Below are 21,667 nucleotides of genomic sequence, written 5' to 3'. Positions count from 1 at the left end.
ATTTAAAAAATTTTTTTAACAAATCAATTGCAATAAAAAAATGCTTCCAAAAATTTTCACTTGTAATTTTTATTAATTTTCACATGTGAAACTTTTTAATAATATTTTTTTATAATAATTAAATTGCTATAAAATTCTAAAAAAATTTTTACTATCTGTCAACTTCAGTGTCATCTGTATTTTTATTTTATTTAAATAAATAAAAACTTTGATTAATTTATTAACCTTTCATGTTTGTTTACATATTTTCATTGCACTACTCACCGTTCTAAATACATTTATTTTCACATCGCCTAAGTTCACATTCCTTCCTGCTCCCACTTTCACCAACTGATATTTATACCCTAAACTATGAAAGTATGCAGAGTGGTTACGACTTACTAATTTCATGCCCAGACATTAATGACCACATCTTTACCTTTTGACAACTTTGTCTGATTTGTTAATTTTAATATGGCAGCACTGCATGTTACAATAACAACAGTAATAATAATAATAATAATAATAATAATATCGTCTCCTGTCTGCCGACTTATTTACTTGTTACAAGTTTTTGTATTTCAGAGGTTATATTATCAAATTTAACATTTAAAATTTTAACATAGTAAGAAATACTTTTATAAATATGAGTATCAAAAGTGACAGTAGTCAATTGTCAGGTATGCGTATTTCAATGTCTTAACTTATTTAATTATCACTTTACATATACTTACTATTTAAAACGAATATAATACTTTCAGAGTAAAACTACTTGTTAATAAATTTGTTTTATAGAAATGTATGATTGTGTTTATCTATATGTTATTCCATCTCACAAATTTTTTATTCAAATTAATTGTTTAATCTATTTTTTTTAACGAGTAGATCAAAAAGGAGTAATTATTTATTATTTTATTTCAGGACTCTCTGGTATCTCGAACTTATCATGTTCAAGTTCCATGTATTTATCAACAAAAGTTAAAAATAAGGAATTCTCGTTGAATAAAATATTAGAAGTATTAACAAAATGCGAGGAATCTATTTACCAAATAGCTCATCGTAAATTAATTTACCAATCTATTGAAAATATTGCCTCTGAAAATGATAAATTGCAGCCGGAGTTGTTAGATAAATTAAAACAAATGTTATTAGTTCATAAAATAGACAAACATCTTGTCTTACCAAATGACAATAATAGCAAATTAACTTTATTAGGTATTGAAGAAATTCCAAAGCCTGAATTTAATTATGAAGAACGTAAAGCAATTAAATTAGCTGTAGAAACTGTAGTATTGAAACGCATAAATTGTTTTATCTCAAGGTAACTAAAATTTTTCAATGAATAATCATTTTATAGAATTCTGAAATTAAAATTTTACTAAAAATACTTTATTACTAACGAAACAATCGGAATTAAAACAAAAGCTTTTTGAATTGTGATATTTCAATTCTACCAATATTTCAGGAGGTCCTTTCGTCATCAATGTTAAATGAAAAATAGAAGATTATGCATAAAGTTAATTTTTATCTAATAATTAAAGTCTTTATTTATCTACTAGTACAGTTTAATTTATTCTTCACCGTGCAAAGTTTTGAAAAAAAAATTTTTAAAAATGTTAGTATTTTTTCCGAGTCTTACGAGAAAGTCAGACTGTAACAACTTTTTTGAATTATGGTACTTATGTTTTTCATTCATACTTATTAGTTAATTTATTGTTAACAAATTTTCATGTTTCATAATTGAAAAATAAAATAATAATTAAAAAATACTAGCATTCTTGCCATGAGACATTAGAATGTTATGGTTTTATGACTAAACATTTTTAATTTATTTATTTATTTATTTATACTGACAGCAAAACCTTAAACGTGGTTAAGATTATGTTGTGCAAATGAAAATATAAATAACCGAAATACAACGTTGCCAAATCACGGACAGGTTACTAACAGCTGATTTACAAGAATCAAATTAATTTTTGTATTCAACTATTTTTTTTTTTTAATTTTCAAAATTTCAACGATTAATGCCTCATATACTATTTATTTTTTAATTTTAGTAATTTTTATGGGTTTTCCATTTTAATTTATCGAATATTGACTACTACAGTTGTTGTGACTCAACTGGAGCGAAAGGACTTCCTTAATTCGATAAATTAGCAGCTAATTTACTGCACTGATATTTTTACTCAAGAATACAACACTGAATAATTTTATTTGTGAATGTATGGTTTTTTTTAATAAAGAAATGTATGTTCCAGGTACGAAGAATATGGAGGAAATTTAATAGAAGCAATGGGAACAAAAGATTCAATAATGAAGCAACAGTTGCTCGACTTTAGTAAGTTAGACGTATCCCATTGGAAAGATAAAATTGACGAAACTCTTGATGAATATCAACGTCATATTTTAATTTGTGCTGAATTATTAGAAGAATGGTTGCAACTTAAGCATGTTGATATTGGAAATTTTAATACTAAAAACGCACAATCTAAATTACTCGAAGCAGAAATTCTTGAGATACAAGCAAAAGCTACTAAAATTAAGTATACAATATCAATGTTCAACGAAACATCAGTAACACATGATGCATTTAGAATTCTCGATCGAAAATTAGATGAAAAGTTAGATGATATATTGTTAGAAATAAAAAAGAAAAAAATATTATCCAAACAATATCAGGATTTACGTGGCACTGAATACGACGATATATTGAGGAGGTATTTAGATTTACGATCTACGATTGAGAAAGAAGAGCGTTTATTAAATAGTCTCTAAAATTTAAATGTATCATATAATGTAACATATTCAGTTCAATTTATTTAAGTAAAAAAGTCTATTTATATTTTTTTATCGAGATCAATAAAGATTTTTAAAATTATGTCATTCACAAGTTATTCACTGTCATCATTAACTGAATCAGCAATTATTTTTGATATATTATTTTTATCTACGATGATTCCATTTTCAAGCAAAAAGTTTTCAACATCTGAAGCATAGAAGTCAGTTCCTAATGTGTCAGATACATTGACAAAATTACCAATTACTTGGCCATTTTTGTAAACAAGGAGAGCTGGAACCCCTCGTTTTTTAAAATGCTTACTTAAGCCAGCTGTCGAACCTAAAAAATAATGAAAAATTAATATTAAATAATTCAAAAAACTCAAACAGTAGTGAATGAAAATCAATACAATACCAAGAATTTTACAAAATTTAACGTTCGTATATTCTTGAGCCAAATTTATTAAACTCCCATTCATAGCTTCACACGCAGGAATGTTTTTCTCATAAATATGTACAATAACAGTCACAGACTTGTCTTCTTTATCAATAGCCTCTAAAAATTCATCAGCACTACTTAAATTAATTAAAGTACCGAATTTAAATTTATTTGCTTTCATTAGCATTTCTTTCATTCTTTGTTTTTGATATTCAAGTAAAAAATCATCTTCAAGGAATTCCGCTAAATCTGGGTCTGTTTCACTAAGTTTTTCTTTTTCATCGTCCAATGCACTTCTACAAGTAATACTTAATTTTTTAATTAATTGCAAACGTTCTCGTTCTTGGTCAGCTCTTTTTTCTGATTCCAATTGTTTAAATCTTTGCCAATCCTGAAATAAAAATAACCCTATCATAGTAGCTTGTTATGATTAATAAAATTTAATGACATTTAATTTAGCTGACACTTGACAATTTTTTAATTTTCTTTAAGAAAAAAATTTGTTGTAAAAAATTATTTTTAAAAAACTGCATTTTTAATTTATTAAAATTCCTACAAGTCCATTTTTTTTTACTATAATTTATTTATTAAAGAAAATTAAAAAATTGTGAAGTGACAGCTAAATTTAATGTGATTAAAATTTATTATAATAAAATAAACAATTAAATTACCTTTAAAACACCTTTAGGGCCGGTGTTACTCGAAGTACCATTCCATTCATCATAACTCAAAGAAGGAATTTCCTCTGAATGAACACTTGCTTTCAATTCTGATTTTGATTCCTCAGAATCTGAATCTCCAGAATCTTTTCCTTCGTCTTCACTTGAACTGCAGTAATATTCCAATTTATCACCGAATATTTTATCTTCTAATGTAGCCATTTTTTATTCTATCTATAAATTAGATTATTATGACACTATACTGTCCTTTTCTAAGCTCGGCAGTATAAATTATTTGTTTATGCAAAAAGTGTTTTGAATTACAGGTTAATTATAACTATTGAGAATTCATACTATTTGAATACTTTAATAGAAGACACTATTAAAGTAAATTAACGATTAAAACTTAGTTAAAAATGGTATTTAAATTTTTATTTATTGTATTGTGTTTATATGGTTGTATTTAATCATATAACGAAATCAAACTATATTAAACTGTAGAATATAAGTATACTCTATGTTGTGTTTGGTAATACTATTTAAAATGAATCGAGTTCTTCGAATCGATTTTATTATGGGTATTACTCATATTTTCAGCAGTCAATATTTTGTAATGTTATCATTAATGATTGTTTTTTTTTTTTAAGGAAATTTTCATTACAATTAAGTGTAAATTATGATATTTCAATACACGTGGGTAATTTGCATATATTTGAAAATCGCTGCATCACATAATTGTAACTTCTTGTCATTAAAAAAATAACGCCATTCGGCTACACCCAAAATGAAAGGTAGATTTCATAGAATAAATTATTATCTTGTCTCAATAACTTTCGTTTGACATGATATTAAAGTTAGCTGTCACTTGACAATTTTTTAATTTTTTTAACAAATAAATTTGCTCCAAAAATTATTTTTAAAAAACTGCATTTATAGTTTTTTTAATTTCTAAATGTCAATTATTTTTATGAATTTTTTTTTTTTTGCCATAATTTATTTGTTACAAAAATGAAAATGAAGTTAGCTGACATTTCAAAATTTTTAGAAATTTTTATTGAAGAAAAAAATTGTCACATGTAAAAATCTTGAAAAACTATAAGTGCAATTTTTTATAAATATCTTTTTAGTTGTAATTTAATTAATATAAAAAATTAAAAACTTTTAGACGTCTGCTGATTTCAATTTCATTACAAAAATTTTTAAAATTATCAATTATCGGCTAAGTTAATTTTCATTCGTTTGACACTGAATGAAATTTATTTTAACATATATATAAGTAGGTTGTACTACACATTTGATAAAGTAACTAAAATTGTCAAAATTTCAATGTTATATGCTTCAAATTAAAGGTAATTTTATGAGCTTTTACATAAATTTATCAAAAATTAGCCATCTCTTTTTAATCAAAAGTTCTACATCAATGAAATCACCAAAAATGTGATTTTCACTATTTTGATAATTTTGAAGAGCTACCATTTCTAAACTTATTGACGGATTTCGCTCATCTTCGAACTCATTCAAAGTTATTATCCAAAGAATATGTGTGGCAAATTTCATCTAGATCTGGTGAGAACTGTAGACACAATCGCAGCAACATCCCGCGTTATATTACATATATGGGCAGATCCATTAGCTCTCGACGAAAGTGTGCGTACTTAGGTCAGCGATTTTGATGTCAATTTTTTCCTCAAAAGTACACCTTAAAAAAAGACTATCTTCAAAATTTTAGCCTGATATAATCAAATTCGACCGCTGGAGAATTTTTGGATTTTTAAAAAGTCTATTTTTCACTGATTTTTAATAATTTATATCTCAGCTTCTATGTGACTTAAAGACTCCTACCAAACGACATTCTTCTCAGTAGACTCTCTACTTTTAAGAAAAAAATAAGTATTTGGTCTGAACTCATACAGGGCTTAGCTGACAGCCTCTAACTAACTAACGAACTGTTTTGGTTAAATTTTGCCTATTTGTAAAACACTAGTATATGTACAGTGTTTGAAGTTAAGGATCGACCAGCAGCTAATGTCTTCTATTGGGGTATACTTTAGTGGAATCTATGCAATTTTTATTTGATTGCTTCGATTAAGTAAAGTTATAGTCATCTGAAACCGATCAAATTTAAAAAAATTGCAGTTTTCAGATGGCTAGAACTTTTTTCTCCGAACTTCGATTTCCTTCAAACTATTAAGAAAGTTGCTTTATTATGTTCCTAAAAAGCCCTGAAAATTTGCGTTGAATTTAATAAGGAATTCCTTAATAGTCATCACTTAAGCGTAAAAATAATAATTACCGAATGAAACAAAATAATTTTTAGAACATAATCTAGTTATTTGTATTCTAATATTACTAAGTGTATTTTGTATTCTAATATTACGTAAAAGTATAAAAAAATATAAAGAAAATGACTTTTTATTAAATTCTAATTAATTAAAAATTTTGAAAAATTACTGTCAGTTTAAAATATTAAATATTAATTATTAAAAAAAAACAACGTTAGCACCAGTTTGTTAATCAAACTAGCTTACAAGCGTATCTGTCCATATCGCGTTACAGATGCCATAAGGGCTTATAATAAAAATTCTATAATTTTTTGTCAAAAAAAATTTTTAGTTTGAAGAAAAAAATTTTTTTGCATTTCTACACGTTTCATACAAAAAAATATGTCGGTTATCAAAAAAATTTTTCTCCTAACTAAAAATTTTCTTGAACTTAAAAAAGAAATAGAATTTTTATTATACGCCCTTATGGCATCCGAGGTGGGTCCAGGGAGCCATAAGGGCGTATAAAAAATTTTTTTAGCATTTCTACACGTTTTGGACGAAACAACGTCGATTCCCAAAAAAAAATTTTGATACGCCCTTATGGCTTTTCACCAGGACCTTTGCCGGTATACGCCCTTATGACATCTGGAATGCGATATGTATACATACATATATACATTTTTTAACTAACGTTATTTTTTAACTTTACTCTAATAGTTGAGAGATATTACGACCAAATTCCGACATGAAGACCAATGCAAAAGAATGATTTCTATGAAATCTACCTAAAAATTTTTTTAGTTTGTTTATTAACTTATATACGACCAAAATTTAAGAGCTATTATAATAATTTTAGAAATACTACTTGATGAGAGAACTAAAATTTGTTGTAAAGAAAAGCTTAGAAAAACAATGATTTCCTAAATGTAAATTTGTAAAACATTCAATTTTTTTAATAATATACTATAATACTTATTATAAGCCATTTTATCTATTATTTTTACCGTAACGAATAAATAAAAGGAGTCAAGATAGAACACATTTCTTACTCAAATAAATTGACAACAATGAAATTAATGCATCGATAATAATATATATCTTTTATTCATGTACATTAATAGTGAATTAATAATAATTTTACAGTTCAAGTAAAATAGTGAAAATTTAATTTGTAATTTTTATCACAATAAATATTATTGTTTTAAGAATGTAAACTCTTGACAATTTCAAGACGTTTTAATTTTTAATGTCAAAAATAATTGACCTAAGATTTTTTTGATAAAACAATACTAACAGTATATTTTGCTAAAAATAATTTAGTATGAATGAAATGATGAAAATGGATATATTATTAACAAATAACGGATATGTCATACAAAGGCAATAGCTACAAACTACATTTATGTTGGTCCAATGGTAGTAATTAATACTAATTCTAAAAAATATTTGTAAAAAAACCAATTATTTCTATAAATTAAATAAAAAATAAAATAATTAAAAAAATATAACTATAATACAACTTTTTTGTTTTGCAATTTTAACAGTACGTATGTGATGTTAAACCTCGTGTAATGCTTAGAAATAAAATTAATAATATTTCTCAAATACTTATAAATATTAACCATATTGCACACCTCATAATGCGAAACCTCAGAGAAAGTATTTTGTCTACATAAATGTGTATACATTTTTAAAGTCCAAATTTTGTTCGTCATTTTTTAAGATTAAAATAAATTTTTATTTGTACTCAGACTAAAACTTTCACTTCCATGTTTAGTTTTCACTGTTTTTACCAACTTACTTATTTTATAACTAAGTTAAGTACATAAATTTATTGCACTATTCGCTTTAAAACAAAGAGACAATGTGTAAATTTTAATATTACATTTTGTCACGTAGACTTTAATTTTTCATGATTCTTTCGTTACTCGCTGTTATAATTATAACAATATCTCTTCAAAGACTAAAACGAATGCGACTTAATGTCATAGTTTCGTATGTTTCACACTATCTGTCCAATAATTTTGTATTGTCATTGCTTCAAGAGAGTTCAAAAATGAATCATTGTCCAAACTGTACATCTCTTCTGAATTATCCTTTAAACAAAATACATCGATATTAGTGAATAAAATAAAGTATTCATGGTTTATACATTTATAAAAATAAAACAATTGATATTAAATAACTTACTTGAATTGTGGAATCATCAATGTAACCGGAAGTATCTGGGTTACTACATTTATCACTGTTCAAAGTTTGAGGTGGATTTAAATACTTTCGTCTGTAAATATATTATTATTTTTATTATTATTATCACGATATGTAATCTAATATAGTTATTATAAAGTAATAATATTTATTATTACGAACCTGTACATAATAAATCCAAAACTAATCATCGCACTAAGAAACACAACCATAGCCAAACAACTTCCAGTAATAACAGCAATATCAAAAGTTGCAGATTGAACACTAATACTGTCAATATTTTTTCACTTTCAATCTCTTCAATATTATCTTGGGAAGAACGATCCTGCGCTCGATCTATTCGAAAATCACTAACAAAAGCATTTCTTGCTCGACTAAGTCGAGGAGAATCTGCTAATAATGGTACTCTAGTAACTGAAGAAACACGAGGTTCGGCTAGTTCTTGATCAATTTCAATATCTTCTGAACTGTTGGAAATTCTGGTACTAAAAAGCATTTCATTATTATCACCAGTTGTAATTTGGGTTCTATTAACTATAAATTTAATTCTTCTTTCTTCAAGTCTCAAAGGCAATACAGTAAGATCTTTTTTTTCAGTAGTACTAAGATTTGGAAACAAATCTCCAGATTTTTCTTCATGATTTTGTCTTATTAATGGCCGACTGGTGGTTAAAATCCACGTAATTCGCGTATCTTTTCTTTTTTGATAAATTTTATCATTTTTAATACGAAAATCATCTATTAATTCTTCTTTCTGTATTTCTGTTTGACCACTCCAAAAATTGGTAGTTCGTTCATCAGGAATAAATGTATAAGGATCTATACGATCGTTGTTATGATATTTTGAATTATCTTGAGTATTTTTTATAGTTATGGAAGCATTTGTGGACGGTCTACTCTCAGAAAGTTCAACAGCTACATTTCCTTTTATGGACGGTTGATAAAAATTAATTGCTTTCGCTATTCTCATATTGGCTACTGTAGGTTCTACTTCGCTTAAAATTTCATCTGAATTTGTAGTCATTTTTTCGGTGACACTTTGCCATACAGTACTCGAATCATATTTTATTTTTGGGTCTTCTTTCACCAATGATACTGGGATCCCGAATATAACTGTAAAATAAAAATTCACATGTAAAAACAAATTAAAAAGTTAGTCATAGGTCGAAACTTGCAAAAAACTCTCATGCATTTTTAACCCAGGTATTAATGCTCACGATTGTACATACATAACATTAATGGAATAATAAAAACGTAACGTTTATAATTTTCATTTATTATTCTTAAGATTTATAATTGACTCACCAGTAAATTGCAAGGTCACCCAAAACCAATGCATCCACCAGTGGAGCGTCATCGTAGCATCCGTATGAATTTATCTCCTGAAACTATAAAAATATAAATGTTGCTTAAATAAAAGAATTTTTTTTTCTTCGTAATAATCGTGGTGAGTCAAGTTAATATTTCAAACAGCTATGCATGTTTATGATTATTATTAACATATTGATCATATTTATGATTTGTACAAATAAAAATATCTAATCGCAAAAAAGGTTGATTAGAGCAAAAAAACTTTTTTTTTTAGGGAACCTCAGACAAAGAAAAACAGGTCTTGAATAAAAAAAATTTCTTTTAAACCAAACATTTTTTCTTTTCTGTAGAAACAGTTATTAATATTATAGAAATAATTTCGATTTAGCGCATCAAAATACACAAAAAAAAAAGTACTAGATCAAGTTAGTTAAAAAAATTTACATTTTCATAACTGCAGTTTTTTGCAATTTACTCAAAATTTTGAAGATGTACGGACCAAACGGACATCAAATTTGGATCCAATCCCTCAAAATTTACAGACAACTATTTTTTGTGTACCAGTGTCATTTTCTGTACTCGATAAAAAGATTATAATTTTTTATAAAAAAACTAAATAAGTTAGTAAATACATTTCGAAGGCTGAATCGGTATGAAACGTAATTAAACCAATAAAAAAATGTTCAATTATTAACTTTAAAAACATTTCAAGAAATAATTTTAAAACGGTTTCGTAAGCGCGTATGAATATTACCTTTTTATTTCTTCAACACTGAAACTTATCACTTAGTTAAGCAGTATTAATTGCTTTGATAAGTATTTTACAATATTCTACATGGAAGAATTGAGTTGAGCAAAGAATTAAATGGTACCGTTACTACTAGTCGGATCAAGGACTTCTGTTTTCGCATTATGCGCTTCAGTGTCATCTTATATCCCTCTCCATGGTCAAGAAACTCTTGTTTCTATTTAATTTAGATGTATGTTAGGATGTATTTGTTAGAGGTGCGTCCACGTGTTCAAGCCACTCCTCTTCCGCGAGATAAACGTATCTCGAGTGTTTATTTTTATAATTATTATTATTATTATTTTATTTTATTTTTATTATTATCTAATTAAAAGGTCGATATTTTTCATACTCTCTTATAATTTTCACTTTTATAATTGTAGACAACATACATATACCTTTCTAAATACTTTCATTACTCCTTCAATATACAAAAAGTAATAGCGTTGAATGGAATAAATTCTCAGCGTGAAATGAACTATAAGAGTTAAACATGAATTTATGAATTCTATGATTTTTTTTTTATTTTTAATATTAAATTTTCAGGTGAAAAATAGATTACCAATTTTAGACAAACTGACCTTTTTAATTTGATCAAGTGTGTCAACACATCACTTTATGTTTATGTTCATTGAATTGATGTTTTTTTAATTTATAAAATATTTGTCTTCTTTTCAGAGCACGTACGTAATGTATATAAACAGAATATTTTACGCTATTCGGACATAGAAGTCGTTTTGTGTCCTGGATTGTAAGTAGGTAATGCGGAAACATTATCAGCTAGACTACTTATATATAATTAGTATGCTACACTTCCATTTAGATTGAAAATGTTTTTCAATAGTCAATTATATCAATAGTGTAAATTTTTTCAGTTATTTATCTAATAAAATTTTTAAGGTAATTATCAAAATATTTGAAACATTTTTTTACAAAGTTTCAATTTAATATTATATGAAAATAGAGATAGTACCCTTCACTTTCTTAATTAATATAGAAATGTAATCACTGATTCAAAAAATTTATTATTATGAAAAAAGTAAAGTTTTAATCGAAGCATTTGTGAGATACGATTTCTCTGAGATGTAAAAAATAACTACTTCTAATTATTATCAATTTTTAGTAAATAAATATTAATCTGCTAAATGTTAATTTATATACTTCAAACTTTTGAATTTTTGATTTTAAAATAAAGAAAAATTAACTTGCTCATCAATATTGTCCTATTATAAAATCATACTTTGATCTATATGAGGGTCAATTTTTTCGACAAGGATCAAATTTTATCCAATGCTAAAATATGCTGACAATAATAAGTTTATTGTAATCCCAAATTATAAAACTGGCCCTCAATGATGGCATTGTACAGAAAATTAATTTCACTTGCTTCTATTAAATTAAAAAAATTTTTTCATTGGTATTAAAAAGTGAAAATTATTAAACAAACAAAAGTTTGTTTAAATGAATTGTTCTAAATAAAAAAATAAAACAAATTAAATTAAATTAACTTTTTCATTGGTATTAAAAAAGTGAAAATAATTAAACAAACAAAAGTTTATTTAAATAAATTGTTCTAAATAAAAAAATAAAAAAACTTTATAATGTAGGTCACATATGAACTATTGTAAATAAGATTATGAATAGTACTCAAAACATTTTTGTGAGAAACTGAAGAATATAATTCCTTTGAGCTAAGCACGTGGCTCGAGCCATCTGTCATTCTTACATGTGTTTTTTCACACGAATGCTTAACAATGATTTTAATTATATACATAATATTCAGACGACAAAAACTTTGATGAAACTTAATTCTTCATAAATAATAGTAAAAAAGTTGAAGTTTAAAAGTTTTAAAAAGTAAAAAAAAAAAAATTGATTAAAAAATTTCAATACCAAATTTGAATATTGTACAAGTTCGGATCAATTGAGCTTTGTGAAAATCTTTCTTGATAGAATTTTTACTTCATAATTTATAAAACTCAAAAGATTTTTCAAATTAATAAAATATTACCGATGCCATCAATTCAGTGCCACAGATAGCATTTATTTTTTAATATAGATCATACACTTACATGTATTCAATATTCGAATTATAATTTCATTATCACATTAGTATTCTTCACTTCTTTATTCATAAAATATATTACTCAATGTAGAATAAACTTTCTTTTTTTAAAAACAATTCTCTAGGTGTGGGTATTTCAGCAAACAATTGAGTAATGTTATATTGTCACTTCTCATTAATAGATAAAGATTCTCATATTACGTGCTATATTTCCAATTATGTAAATCAATTAAAAAAACTTCATAATTCACTTTTTAAGATTATAAACTGCTGTTAAAAAACAATTAAAAAAAAAAAAAAAACACAATTATAAAAAATACTATGAACCATATTTTACATAAATACCATAAATTAGCGTGCTTACCAAGTATATTAATTAAATTACGTAGTTAAATAATTAGATTCCATTGAGGATGGTCAAAAATTAATAGTTTATCAAAAAATTGATATCTTTTATAAACAATAAATATCGTGCGTATTAAAATAAACGTCTTTATAGCACGACCAGCACTATAGACTAGACGACTATAGATAAACCATTTCCTCTGGCACACCTGATATTTATTCTTGTTATTAGCGAATCACTTACGTCAAGTGACCGTCTTATTTTTTATTTTGACGGTTAAATAACTCTAACTTTTCTACATTGTAAAAAAGGCGGTTAATTCAAAGAGTTACGTGTTTTGTAAACGAAATATTTCAAAAATTTTTATGAATAAAAGATTTAAAAACCACCCAAAAAACAATTAAAAAAATTCTACTTTTCATTTTAATTTATTTATTTAATGTTAACATTATTATTAAATGTTTAAATTAATTATTTGAGACTTAAATGTTAATGTCAATAACAGAATCATAAGATATTGGGAAATCCTCCACTTGAATACGCCACCTGGCGAATCAAATGTGAACTACTCTATGCAGGTCAGTATAAACAGCTAATGTCATATAATATGCCGAAGCTGTAATTAAAAATTGTTGAAATTCTTTTTTAAAATGTTAAGTAATTAATTATTGTCTATAAGCTTAGTTACTATTGAAAATAAGATCAACTTTAACACTTGACCAAAAATTTGTAATCATTGAGTTTCCTCTACGAGAAAATAAAATAAAACTTTCTGCTGCGTATATGGGTGTAATAGCAAGTCATGACAATAAAGTTAGCCGATATCTAAAAGTTTTTAGAATTTCTTTCATTAAAAATTAATTGAAAAAATTTCACATGTAGAAAGTTTTATAAACTATACGTGCAATTTTGTAAAAATATTTTTTTATTCTAATTTAATTGATAAAAAAAAATCTAAAATTGTTGAATGTCGATTAATTTTAATGTCATTAGCAAGTCTAGTAAGAACAATACAGTTTGATTTTATACTTTTCCTCCGGCAAATTCTAGTTCTGTGGTAATAAAAAATAAATTTGGTGAAGATGAAGTTATAAACCGTCGATTAGCTTGGAAAATGCATTAAAAATCTGAAATGAAGTTACACAGCCCAAGAGAGTGTCCATTACATTTCATCAAAAATGACTTTATACCAATTAACATAAATATTGTTGTAATCACAAAAAAACAGTAATTATAAGCTGTGAATTTTTAAAATATAATGTAATACGATAGGCTTACATTGCTTAAATAACTTAATAAATATTTTTGTAAAATTAAGAATCGTAATTATAGTTGCAATGTTATAACTACAGTAATAAAAATAAGTTACATGAATAATTTTTAAGTAATTAAGAATTTTTATGACTGGGCTTAGTACTTGCAAATTCATGATGCTGAAAGGGACAGACATCTGTCAATTTTTAGGTTTTTTTAATAAACAGATTCTTACAAGAAGAAAAACAAAAAATAAAAAAAAATTAACATATAGAAGTTTTAAAGAACTGAAAGTGAAACATTTCTAAAATATATTTTTTGTCTTAATTTAATTCTTTAATAAAATAAAAATTTGACACGTTATCTGCTGATTTCAGTATCATGCAAATTCACAAATTTCTTTAATTGAGATTTTTATTAATTATTTAATTTCTATTAAAAACTCGATTCTAATAAAACTTGTAAATACATGATTCAATATAAAAACACGGCAGCTGATTTAAAAAAGCGTCTTAAAGTAGTAACTGCTTCTGCCGCAAGGAGAAGCCACGCCCCCGGCTGATTTCCCAATAAAATACCTATCATACTTCGTAATTTATATTTTTAAAGAAATTCTTCAAAATAACCAGTACAATTGAATTATTTTTTTATTCTCCATTGTTGATATATCTATAGATAAATTCGTGAAAATAAGAATTTAAAAAATGTGAAAATTAATAAAAATGACAAGTGAAAATTTTTGAAAGCATTTTTTTATAATAATTGATTTGTTAAAAAAATTTTTAAAATCAACAGCTGACGGCTAACTTCAGTGTTATAAAAATTTCACATCTATAAATTAAAAAAAAAAATTATAAGCGCAAGTTTTTAAAAATATTTTTTATTATATTTAATATTTAATAAAAATCAAAATAATTGTCAGATGTCTGTTGATATCAGTATCATGTTATACTCAACAAAGCGACAGAGCGCGCTACTGGTGGTTTGCTAAGAAGACTGCTTTTTCAATTTTATTGTTTTTTTTTTTCTTCTATAAAAGTATGTTTGTATATATATGTCATATTTAATCATGTTTGAGTAGATACATGTGTGTCATTTATAAAAGCGAATAGAGCCGGAAAAAATCGAAGTTACTCGATCGTACTTCGTATGTCATGTGACTAAGAACCGAATAGCTGTATTATACAGCTTGTATAAAATGTTCTATTTGTCATGTTTCATTAACACTAGTGTTAAATATATTTACATTTAGTAATCTACTACTTTATGTAGAGGATATTCTACTCTTGAGATTAATGTTTTTTGAAAAGTTATATATCGCATAATTCAAATATAATATACATTTATATATCTGCAATTGTATATAAAGCTAATCCATTCATTTGGAGCGTTTAGTTACAATACGATATAAAGATCCAGATGGAATATATCAAGACAATTTATTGATTGTTATTACTCTTTATTAAACAATCGTGAAAAATTTATCTTTTAGTCGTTTATGTGTCAAAATTACTACAATGAGGCTTACTCGTCGCTGTTTAGGAAACATCACCAAAATGTTGGACTTTTATTCTCAGTTCAACCCATCACCTCTTTCAATAAAACAGTTTATTGATTTTGGTAAGGTTTTTATCATAATATTCAATTGGCTTTCAATTTTATTTTCACAACAATAAAGTACTTGATAATTGTTTAATTATGTCCCTAATAATTACTGAAAATCATTTGAATAACAGCATGTGATAACAAAAATTAATCAAACACCATTTTTTTTAATTAGCTAGAACACGACAATCTTGTAAATTGAGTAATATTAAATAATGAGGGGACAAAACCCTAACTGCGTTTGAAAATCAAAAGCCATTGACCCGAAGCATTATCAGCTTATCTCGTAGGCTCATCAATTGGACTGATATAATAAATCCTTGTGCTAAATAATTTCAATAGCAATCGATGGAAAAGAATATATTAGACGACATATAGTTGCAAGAACGAACCTCATATTTGTGATTTTATAAATAAATTTTTAATTAAAAAAATTTGAAACTGATTAGAAGATATTTGACAAATTTTCGGTTCTTTAAAACACATGAATTGCTACTGAGAAAGTATTAAAAAAAATTACATCAATAATTTCTTGAATTCTTTAATAAATTTTTTTTTTTTTTTTTTTTTTTTTTTGTAAAGAAAAATTCTAAAAATTATCAAACGCTTATTAATACCAATATTATAAAAAAATTTATTTGAAAATACAGAAATTAAGAGTTGAAATCCTGTTTTAAACTACCCTTAAAATTATAAATGTGAATACGCATGATTTTATTATAAAATTAAATATTAATAGAAAAATGTGTAGACAATATGACTCAATCAAAATTGCAAATTAAAATTAAAAATTAATCCATTGCAATAATAACTGTTATTGTAGACATCGTCTACTTCGATTAATGGCAGCCAATAAAAGCTTGGTTTGAACGTATTAATAAACATTCATTTTGTTAATTAATCCATACTAAGTACCACAGTAGTTTAAAAAATTTATAATTACAGCTATTGACTCCAATATTAAATATTTCTAAATTCTTTTTTTCCTTTTGTGGGGGTTATATCTTTCATCCACTCCTTTGTTATTTAATTTAATTATAATTGTTTATAATTATTAATTATATTTAATTAATTATTAGTTTATTAATTATTATTATTATTCATCAGTTATAGTTAATTAACTAATATAGTTTAAAATTTAAATATTCCTCAAACGAAAGAATAAATATATTAGTGAGAGTTGTAGGCGCATGACGATTTTTTTATATTTTCAAATACATAAAGCAAAAATCTGAATAAATTTTTAAATAAAAATAAAACCTTTGTCCGATGACTAGGTCCTAATTTTCAACGTCATGAATAATTTCTCATAAAAATTTAGAAATTAATAGTAATTCCTAATGAAATATTCAGAATCGAATGATTATGAAATGCACGAAGGTTGTTTTGAAATTATTAATTATTATTGATGTTTTGAATGAATTTATTTATTTTAAGGAGAATGTGTAGTCATGTATGTTTTGTTTGGATGTGGAAAAAGTTTTCATTGGCGTGCTTACGTCATTTAATCCAACAAGGTCATTTAACAATAAAAAAGAATATATTAAACGTACTTGTGATAAGCTTAAATATATATAATAACGGTTCCATGTAGAAAATTATCTTTACGTAGTATCTAAATTAAATTTTTTAATTAAATTATCAAAATAGTATCATATTAGCACGATTGTAAATAATTATATTAATTAAGTTAATTTTGTTGCTTATTATAACAAGTATGTACAATTAAATCGACATAAATAGTTTTAATTATCTGAATAAGCTGACATATCCGTTCTTTGTCTATTATCCTTCACGCAAAAATATATTCGCATAATTTTTGTTTTTTTTTTTTTTATCATATATATTATCTATATTTTAATATCTAAAGAATTATTCTTTTATGAGTAATATAAAAATTTAGAAAAGAAAAATAATCTTATCAATAATATAATAATATCTCTTGTTCAATTATTTAAATTTGCTATCGCATTGTAAACTGAGTATGTAATGAAAATTTTTTATTTATTTTGTCTTTATTTTTTAGGTCTGAGCGCTTGTGAGAGAAAATCTTTCATATTCTTAAGGAAAGAACTTCCAGTAAGACTTGCTAATATAATGAAAGAAATTCATCTATTACCTGAACATTTATTAAGGATGCCAAGTCTTGGGATAGTTAATAATTTATATGTTACATCTTTTGAAGAAATAATTCATTTTGAAAAAGCTGAGGTCAATGAAACAACATTGGATAAGTATGAATACTTTTTTCTCATACCATAATATGTTTTATTTGTTTATTTATTTATCAAAATTTTTAGACCCTGAATCCTTAGCTCCTAAGGGTCTTACATATAAATGAATACATAGTAATAATAATAGTAATTAAACAGTAATGGAAATGATAATAAAATATAGTATAGGAAAGCAAGAAAATTAACGTTGTCTCAAAGCAAAGTCTATCTAAGTTACCATCTAATGACTTTAGCTAATAAAACAAAGAATAAAAAAAAATATGAATTTGAATATATATAGTAATTACAGTTATTTATCATCTTTATTTACAAAAAACTTATAATATTTAGATCGAAATTCATTGTAATCAATAATACTGTCTAGATAATATAACATTTTTTGTACAAGTGAAAGTAAAACGAAATTATATTTTATACTGAGATACTAATTTTATGTTAACAGATAAAAAATTTTTTTTAGTTAAAATTTGTATTAAGCTTTTTAAAATGAACACTTCAGTAATATATAGTCAACTTTATTTTTATTTATCATTGGTTAAACTTAGCTCATGTTCTAGAAAAAGAACGGTGAATGCTGAGGAATGGAAAAAAACTTTTCCAAAAAATAAAAAAAAAACACAATTTATAGAGTTGTATAAATTTAGAACAATTTAAAGATAGAAATATATTTATGTAAAATTTAGATAAAAACACTGATCTCATCATCAATTAGTTATCTAAAAGTATGATTTTTTAGTAGATTTCATAGAAATCTAACTATTGCATTAGTTCTCATGACGGAACTTTTGAAAAATTTTGCTATATTCCGACTTAACTCGATGAGCTGAGTCAGAAAATACATATGGTTCAAAAGTTTATATATGTGTATATATATACACGATATAACGCAGCTTGTCACGACGATAGCGTCACCAATTTACAACGGATCTTTACCAAACTCAACATAATTATTCTACAGATAGATACCGAAATTAAGTTCGAAGATGAGCTTAATCGGTCAAGTAATTTAGAAATGCCAAGATTTCAAAATTTTCAAAATCATAAAAATTCATATTTCTTCACTTTCTAACTCGAATAACTTATTGAATTTCTGTAAACTGCATTTGAAAGTGCTTTAAATAAGCTTTAATTTGAGTACCAAATCATATGTGTAGTCTTAAAATTAAGTCCTATTCCGCTATGCCAAATATGAAATTTGTTGTTGCACTCGTTTTAGTAGATTTCATAGAAAATTAACGATTTCCAAATATCGAAAAGTTATTGTTTTTACCTAATTTTGTAAAAATCTAGTTTCGATGAGATTGAATTTTATATAATAACTGTGTAAACTTTGATTACAATGATTACAATATACATCATACGTTAATCTAATTGTATTTTTGATTAATAAGTGATAAAATGAAATCTACTTCCATTTCGGCTGCCGAATGGCTCTTTTTTTTTTTTTTTTATTTTCATTGCAATTTTTTGCACAATATATACAATGTATACTTGAATATTTTAGCTGTGTAATCGTTATAATTTTTTATTTTTCAACGACTTATTCAAGTCACACTAAAAAAGATGAAATATTAGATCTTCTAATTACTTTTTGATCTTGTTCTCTAAGTCATAATTTCTTGCGAAATTCTTTAAATTGAGTGTGAAGATTGTCTTTAAATTTATATTTATTTACAGTGATACATTGGTGATTTTTTCAGATTTTGTCAAGCACTCATAAAAATACGAAATCGTCATACAGATACGGTGGAAGTAATGGCAAAAGGTATCCTCGAATTGAAAGAATCTCATGATGTAGATGCGCAAATGGAAAATAACATTCAGTACTTTTTGGACAGATTTTTTATGTCAAGAGTTTCAATAAGAATGCTAATTAATCAACATAGTGAGTATTATAGATACATTAGAAGTATTAAATAATAAATAAAAAATATATCAATAGTCAATTTAAATATTTTAATCTGTATCAAATATTTGTTAGAGATTCGAAGTACATAAATGTAAATAATGAACTTATAATATTGTTGAATTCTATAGCATTACTTTTTGGAGGAGTGTTAAATGGTGATAATAGACACGTCGGTTGCATTGATCCATCTTGTGACGTAGTAAGTGTTATTAGAGACGCGTACGAGAATGCGCGATTTCTTTGTGATCAATATTATTTGGCAAGTCCAGAACTAATTATTAAGCAACATAACGGCAAGTCATTTAAATAATTTTTTTTTTATAATCAATTAATCAGGTAATAATTTTATGTCGGTAATTTAATTATTTATTTTTTCAGATTTCGAAAATGGGAATCAAATTAGAATAGTTTATGTTCCAAGTCATTTGTATCATATGCTGTTTGAACTTTTCAAAAACAGTATGAGAGCGATAATGGAGTATTATGATGGTCGTTCAGATAGCTATCCATCAATAGAAGTGAATATTGTGCGTGGAAAAGAGGACATTTGTGTGAAGGTGTGAACGACGTTGTTTGTTATATATTAACACGTCTACTTTAACAATCACGTCTCTTAAATTATTTAAGATGTCAGATCGTGGTGGTGGAATACCACGTTCGCAGATGGATCAGCTCTTTAAATACATGTACAGTACAGCACCACAACCCAGCAAATCTGATGCCCATACAGTTCCATTGGCTGGATATGGTTATGGTCTTCCCTTATCACGATTATATGCCAGATATTTTCATGGTGATCTTATACTACTCAGTTGTGAAGGATATGGAACTGATGCTGTTATTTATTTAAAGGTATTTTATTTGTTCAAGCAATTTCATAAAATTATTATTGTTGAGTTGACTGATCCGTTTATTCACAATTGATACTTTTATTTTTTTTTTGTTGACAATTTTTTTAGGCATTATCAAATGAAGCAAATGAGTTATTGCCTGTATTCAACAAGACTTCATCGAAATTTTACCGAACCCCAGTGCCCACTGCTGATTGGAGTAGCTCATGTGGAGGTGGGATGGCAGGTAGACAATTAAATGTCAGTCAAAATAATGGACACCGGTTACCTAATGGATTAAGCATTACTACATATTGAAAAAATTTAATTCAAGCAGCAAATTTTAAATGAATGGAACTTGATATATTATAATGAGTATAACTTTGTATCTTTATACATGTTATAATATGTTTAAATCTATCTTTATACATTACATAAAATAATATAAAATATGTTTGTTCCATTTCATTTTTTTTTTTGTAACTTTTTATAATATTAATGTGAATCAAATGAATTCATTTTATTTTATACCTTCGTTAAGTTGATTTTCATAAAAGGAAAATTTTATCTAAAGTAGTTTAAAATTCTCTTTCATTTCATAATTCGTTGAATATAATTTAATTCTTAATGTCAAAAAGCTTATTGTTTTTGTAATCGTTGTGACAACTATTCTAATTTGAATTGTATAGTGTAAGCGATATAATAAACTTAAAATAAACTACAGTTTGAATTATAAAATAATTTTCCTCAATTCCTCAAGTTTTCAATTAAGGAAATTTTTTAATCATTAAAACAAAAGTACAATTCGGGCTAACCCGATATGAAAAAGTAGATTTCTCGACTTTCGCACTCAGTAAAAACTAAAATTTTTGTTACTAACTTTTGAGCGCTTTTAAAATATATAAATTTAAGAGACATACATTTAATAGTGAAAATTATAGTTCCATTTCATGAACTATAACATGCAGCTTACGAAATCGCGATATAATAAGTTATGCA

At 25.4% G+C, this 21,667-nt stretch overlaps 4 protein-coding genes across 4 annotated transcripts; 2 read left to right on the top strand and 2 right to left on the bottom strand.

The window, feature by feature from the left end:
* Positions 1-294: 294 nt before the first annotated feature.
* On the top strand, positions 295-2,857 carry LOC141535674 (uncharacterized). The gene is made up of 3 exons (XM_074255782.1): positions 295-659; positions 901-1,300; positions 2,238-2,857. The coding sequence occupies exons 1-3, from the start codon at positions 626-628 to the stop codon at positions 2,752-2,754; spliced, it is 951 nt and encodes a 316-aa protein (XP_074111883.1). The 5' UTR covers positions 295-625; the 3' UTR covers positions 2,755-2,857.
* LOC141535756 (phosducin-like protein) lies at positions 2,720-4,326 on the bottom strand. Its single transcript, XM_074255891.1, has 3 exons — positions 3,868-4,326; positions 3,173-3,587; positions 2,720-3,097 (listed from the first exon to the last, which is right to left on the bottom strand). The coding sequence occupies exons 1-3, from the start codon at positions 4,075-4,077 to the stop codon at positions 2,871-2,873; spliced, it is 852 nt and encodes a 283-aa protein (XP_074111992.1). The 5' UTR covers positions 4,078-4,326; the 3' UTR covers positions 2,720-2,870.
* A 3,472-nt stretch (positions 4,327-7,798) lies between these two features.
* Positions 7,799-13,023, bottom strand: LOC141535616 (uncharacterized). Its single transcript, XM_074255653.1, is given in 6 exon segments — positions 7,799-8,215; positions 8,310-8,400; positions 8,490-8,608; positions 8,611-9,440; positions 9,633-9,715; positions 12,855-13,023. Coding segments are annotated over 5 exon segments (1,203 nt in total). The 5' UTR covers positions 9,685-9,715; positions 12,855-13,023; the 3' UTR covers positions 7,799-8,104.
* Positions 13,024-14,922: 1,899 nt separating this feature from the next.
* Positions 14,923-21,339, top strand: Pdk (pyruvate dehydrogenase kinase). The gene is made up of 7 exons (XM_074245542.1): positions 14,923-15,710; positions 17,722-17,929; positions 19,630-19,814; positions 19,967-20,131; positions 20,217-20,395; positions 20,466-20,690; positions 20,798-21,339. Exons 1-7 carry the CDS (start codon positions 15,608-15,610, stop codon positions 20,984-20,986), a joined length of 1,254 nt encoding a protein of 417 aa, XP_074101643.1. The 5' UTR covers positions 14,923-15,607; the 3' UTR covers positions 20,987-21,339.
* The last annotated feature ends 328 nt before the right edge of the window (positions 21,340-21,667 follow it).

Source organism: Cotesia typhae, unplaced genomic scaffold, assembly GCF_013202065.1.
Source record: "Cotesia typhae breed Kobodo isofemale line unplaced genomic scaffold, CoteBio_Ctyphae contig_11, whole genome shotgun sequence".
Lineage (NCBI taxonomy): Eukaryota > Metazoa > Arthropoda > Insecta > Hymenoptera > Braconidae > Cotesia > Cotesia typhae.
The sequence above is the reverse complement of the archived record's forward strand: the minus strand, read 5'-3'. Positions and strand labels throughout refer to the sequence as shown.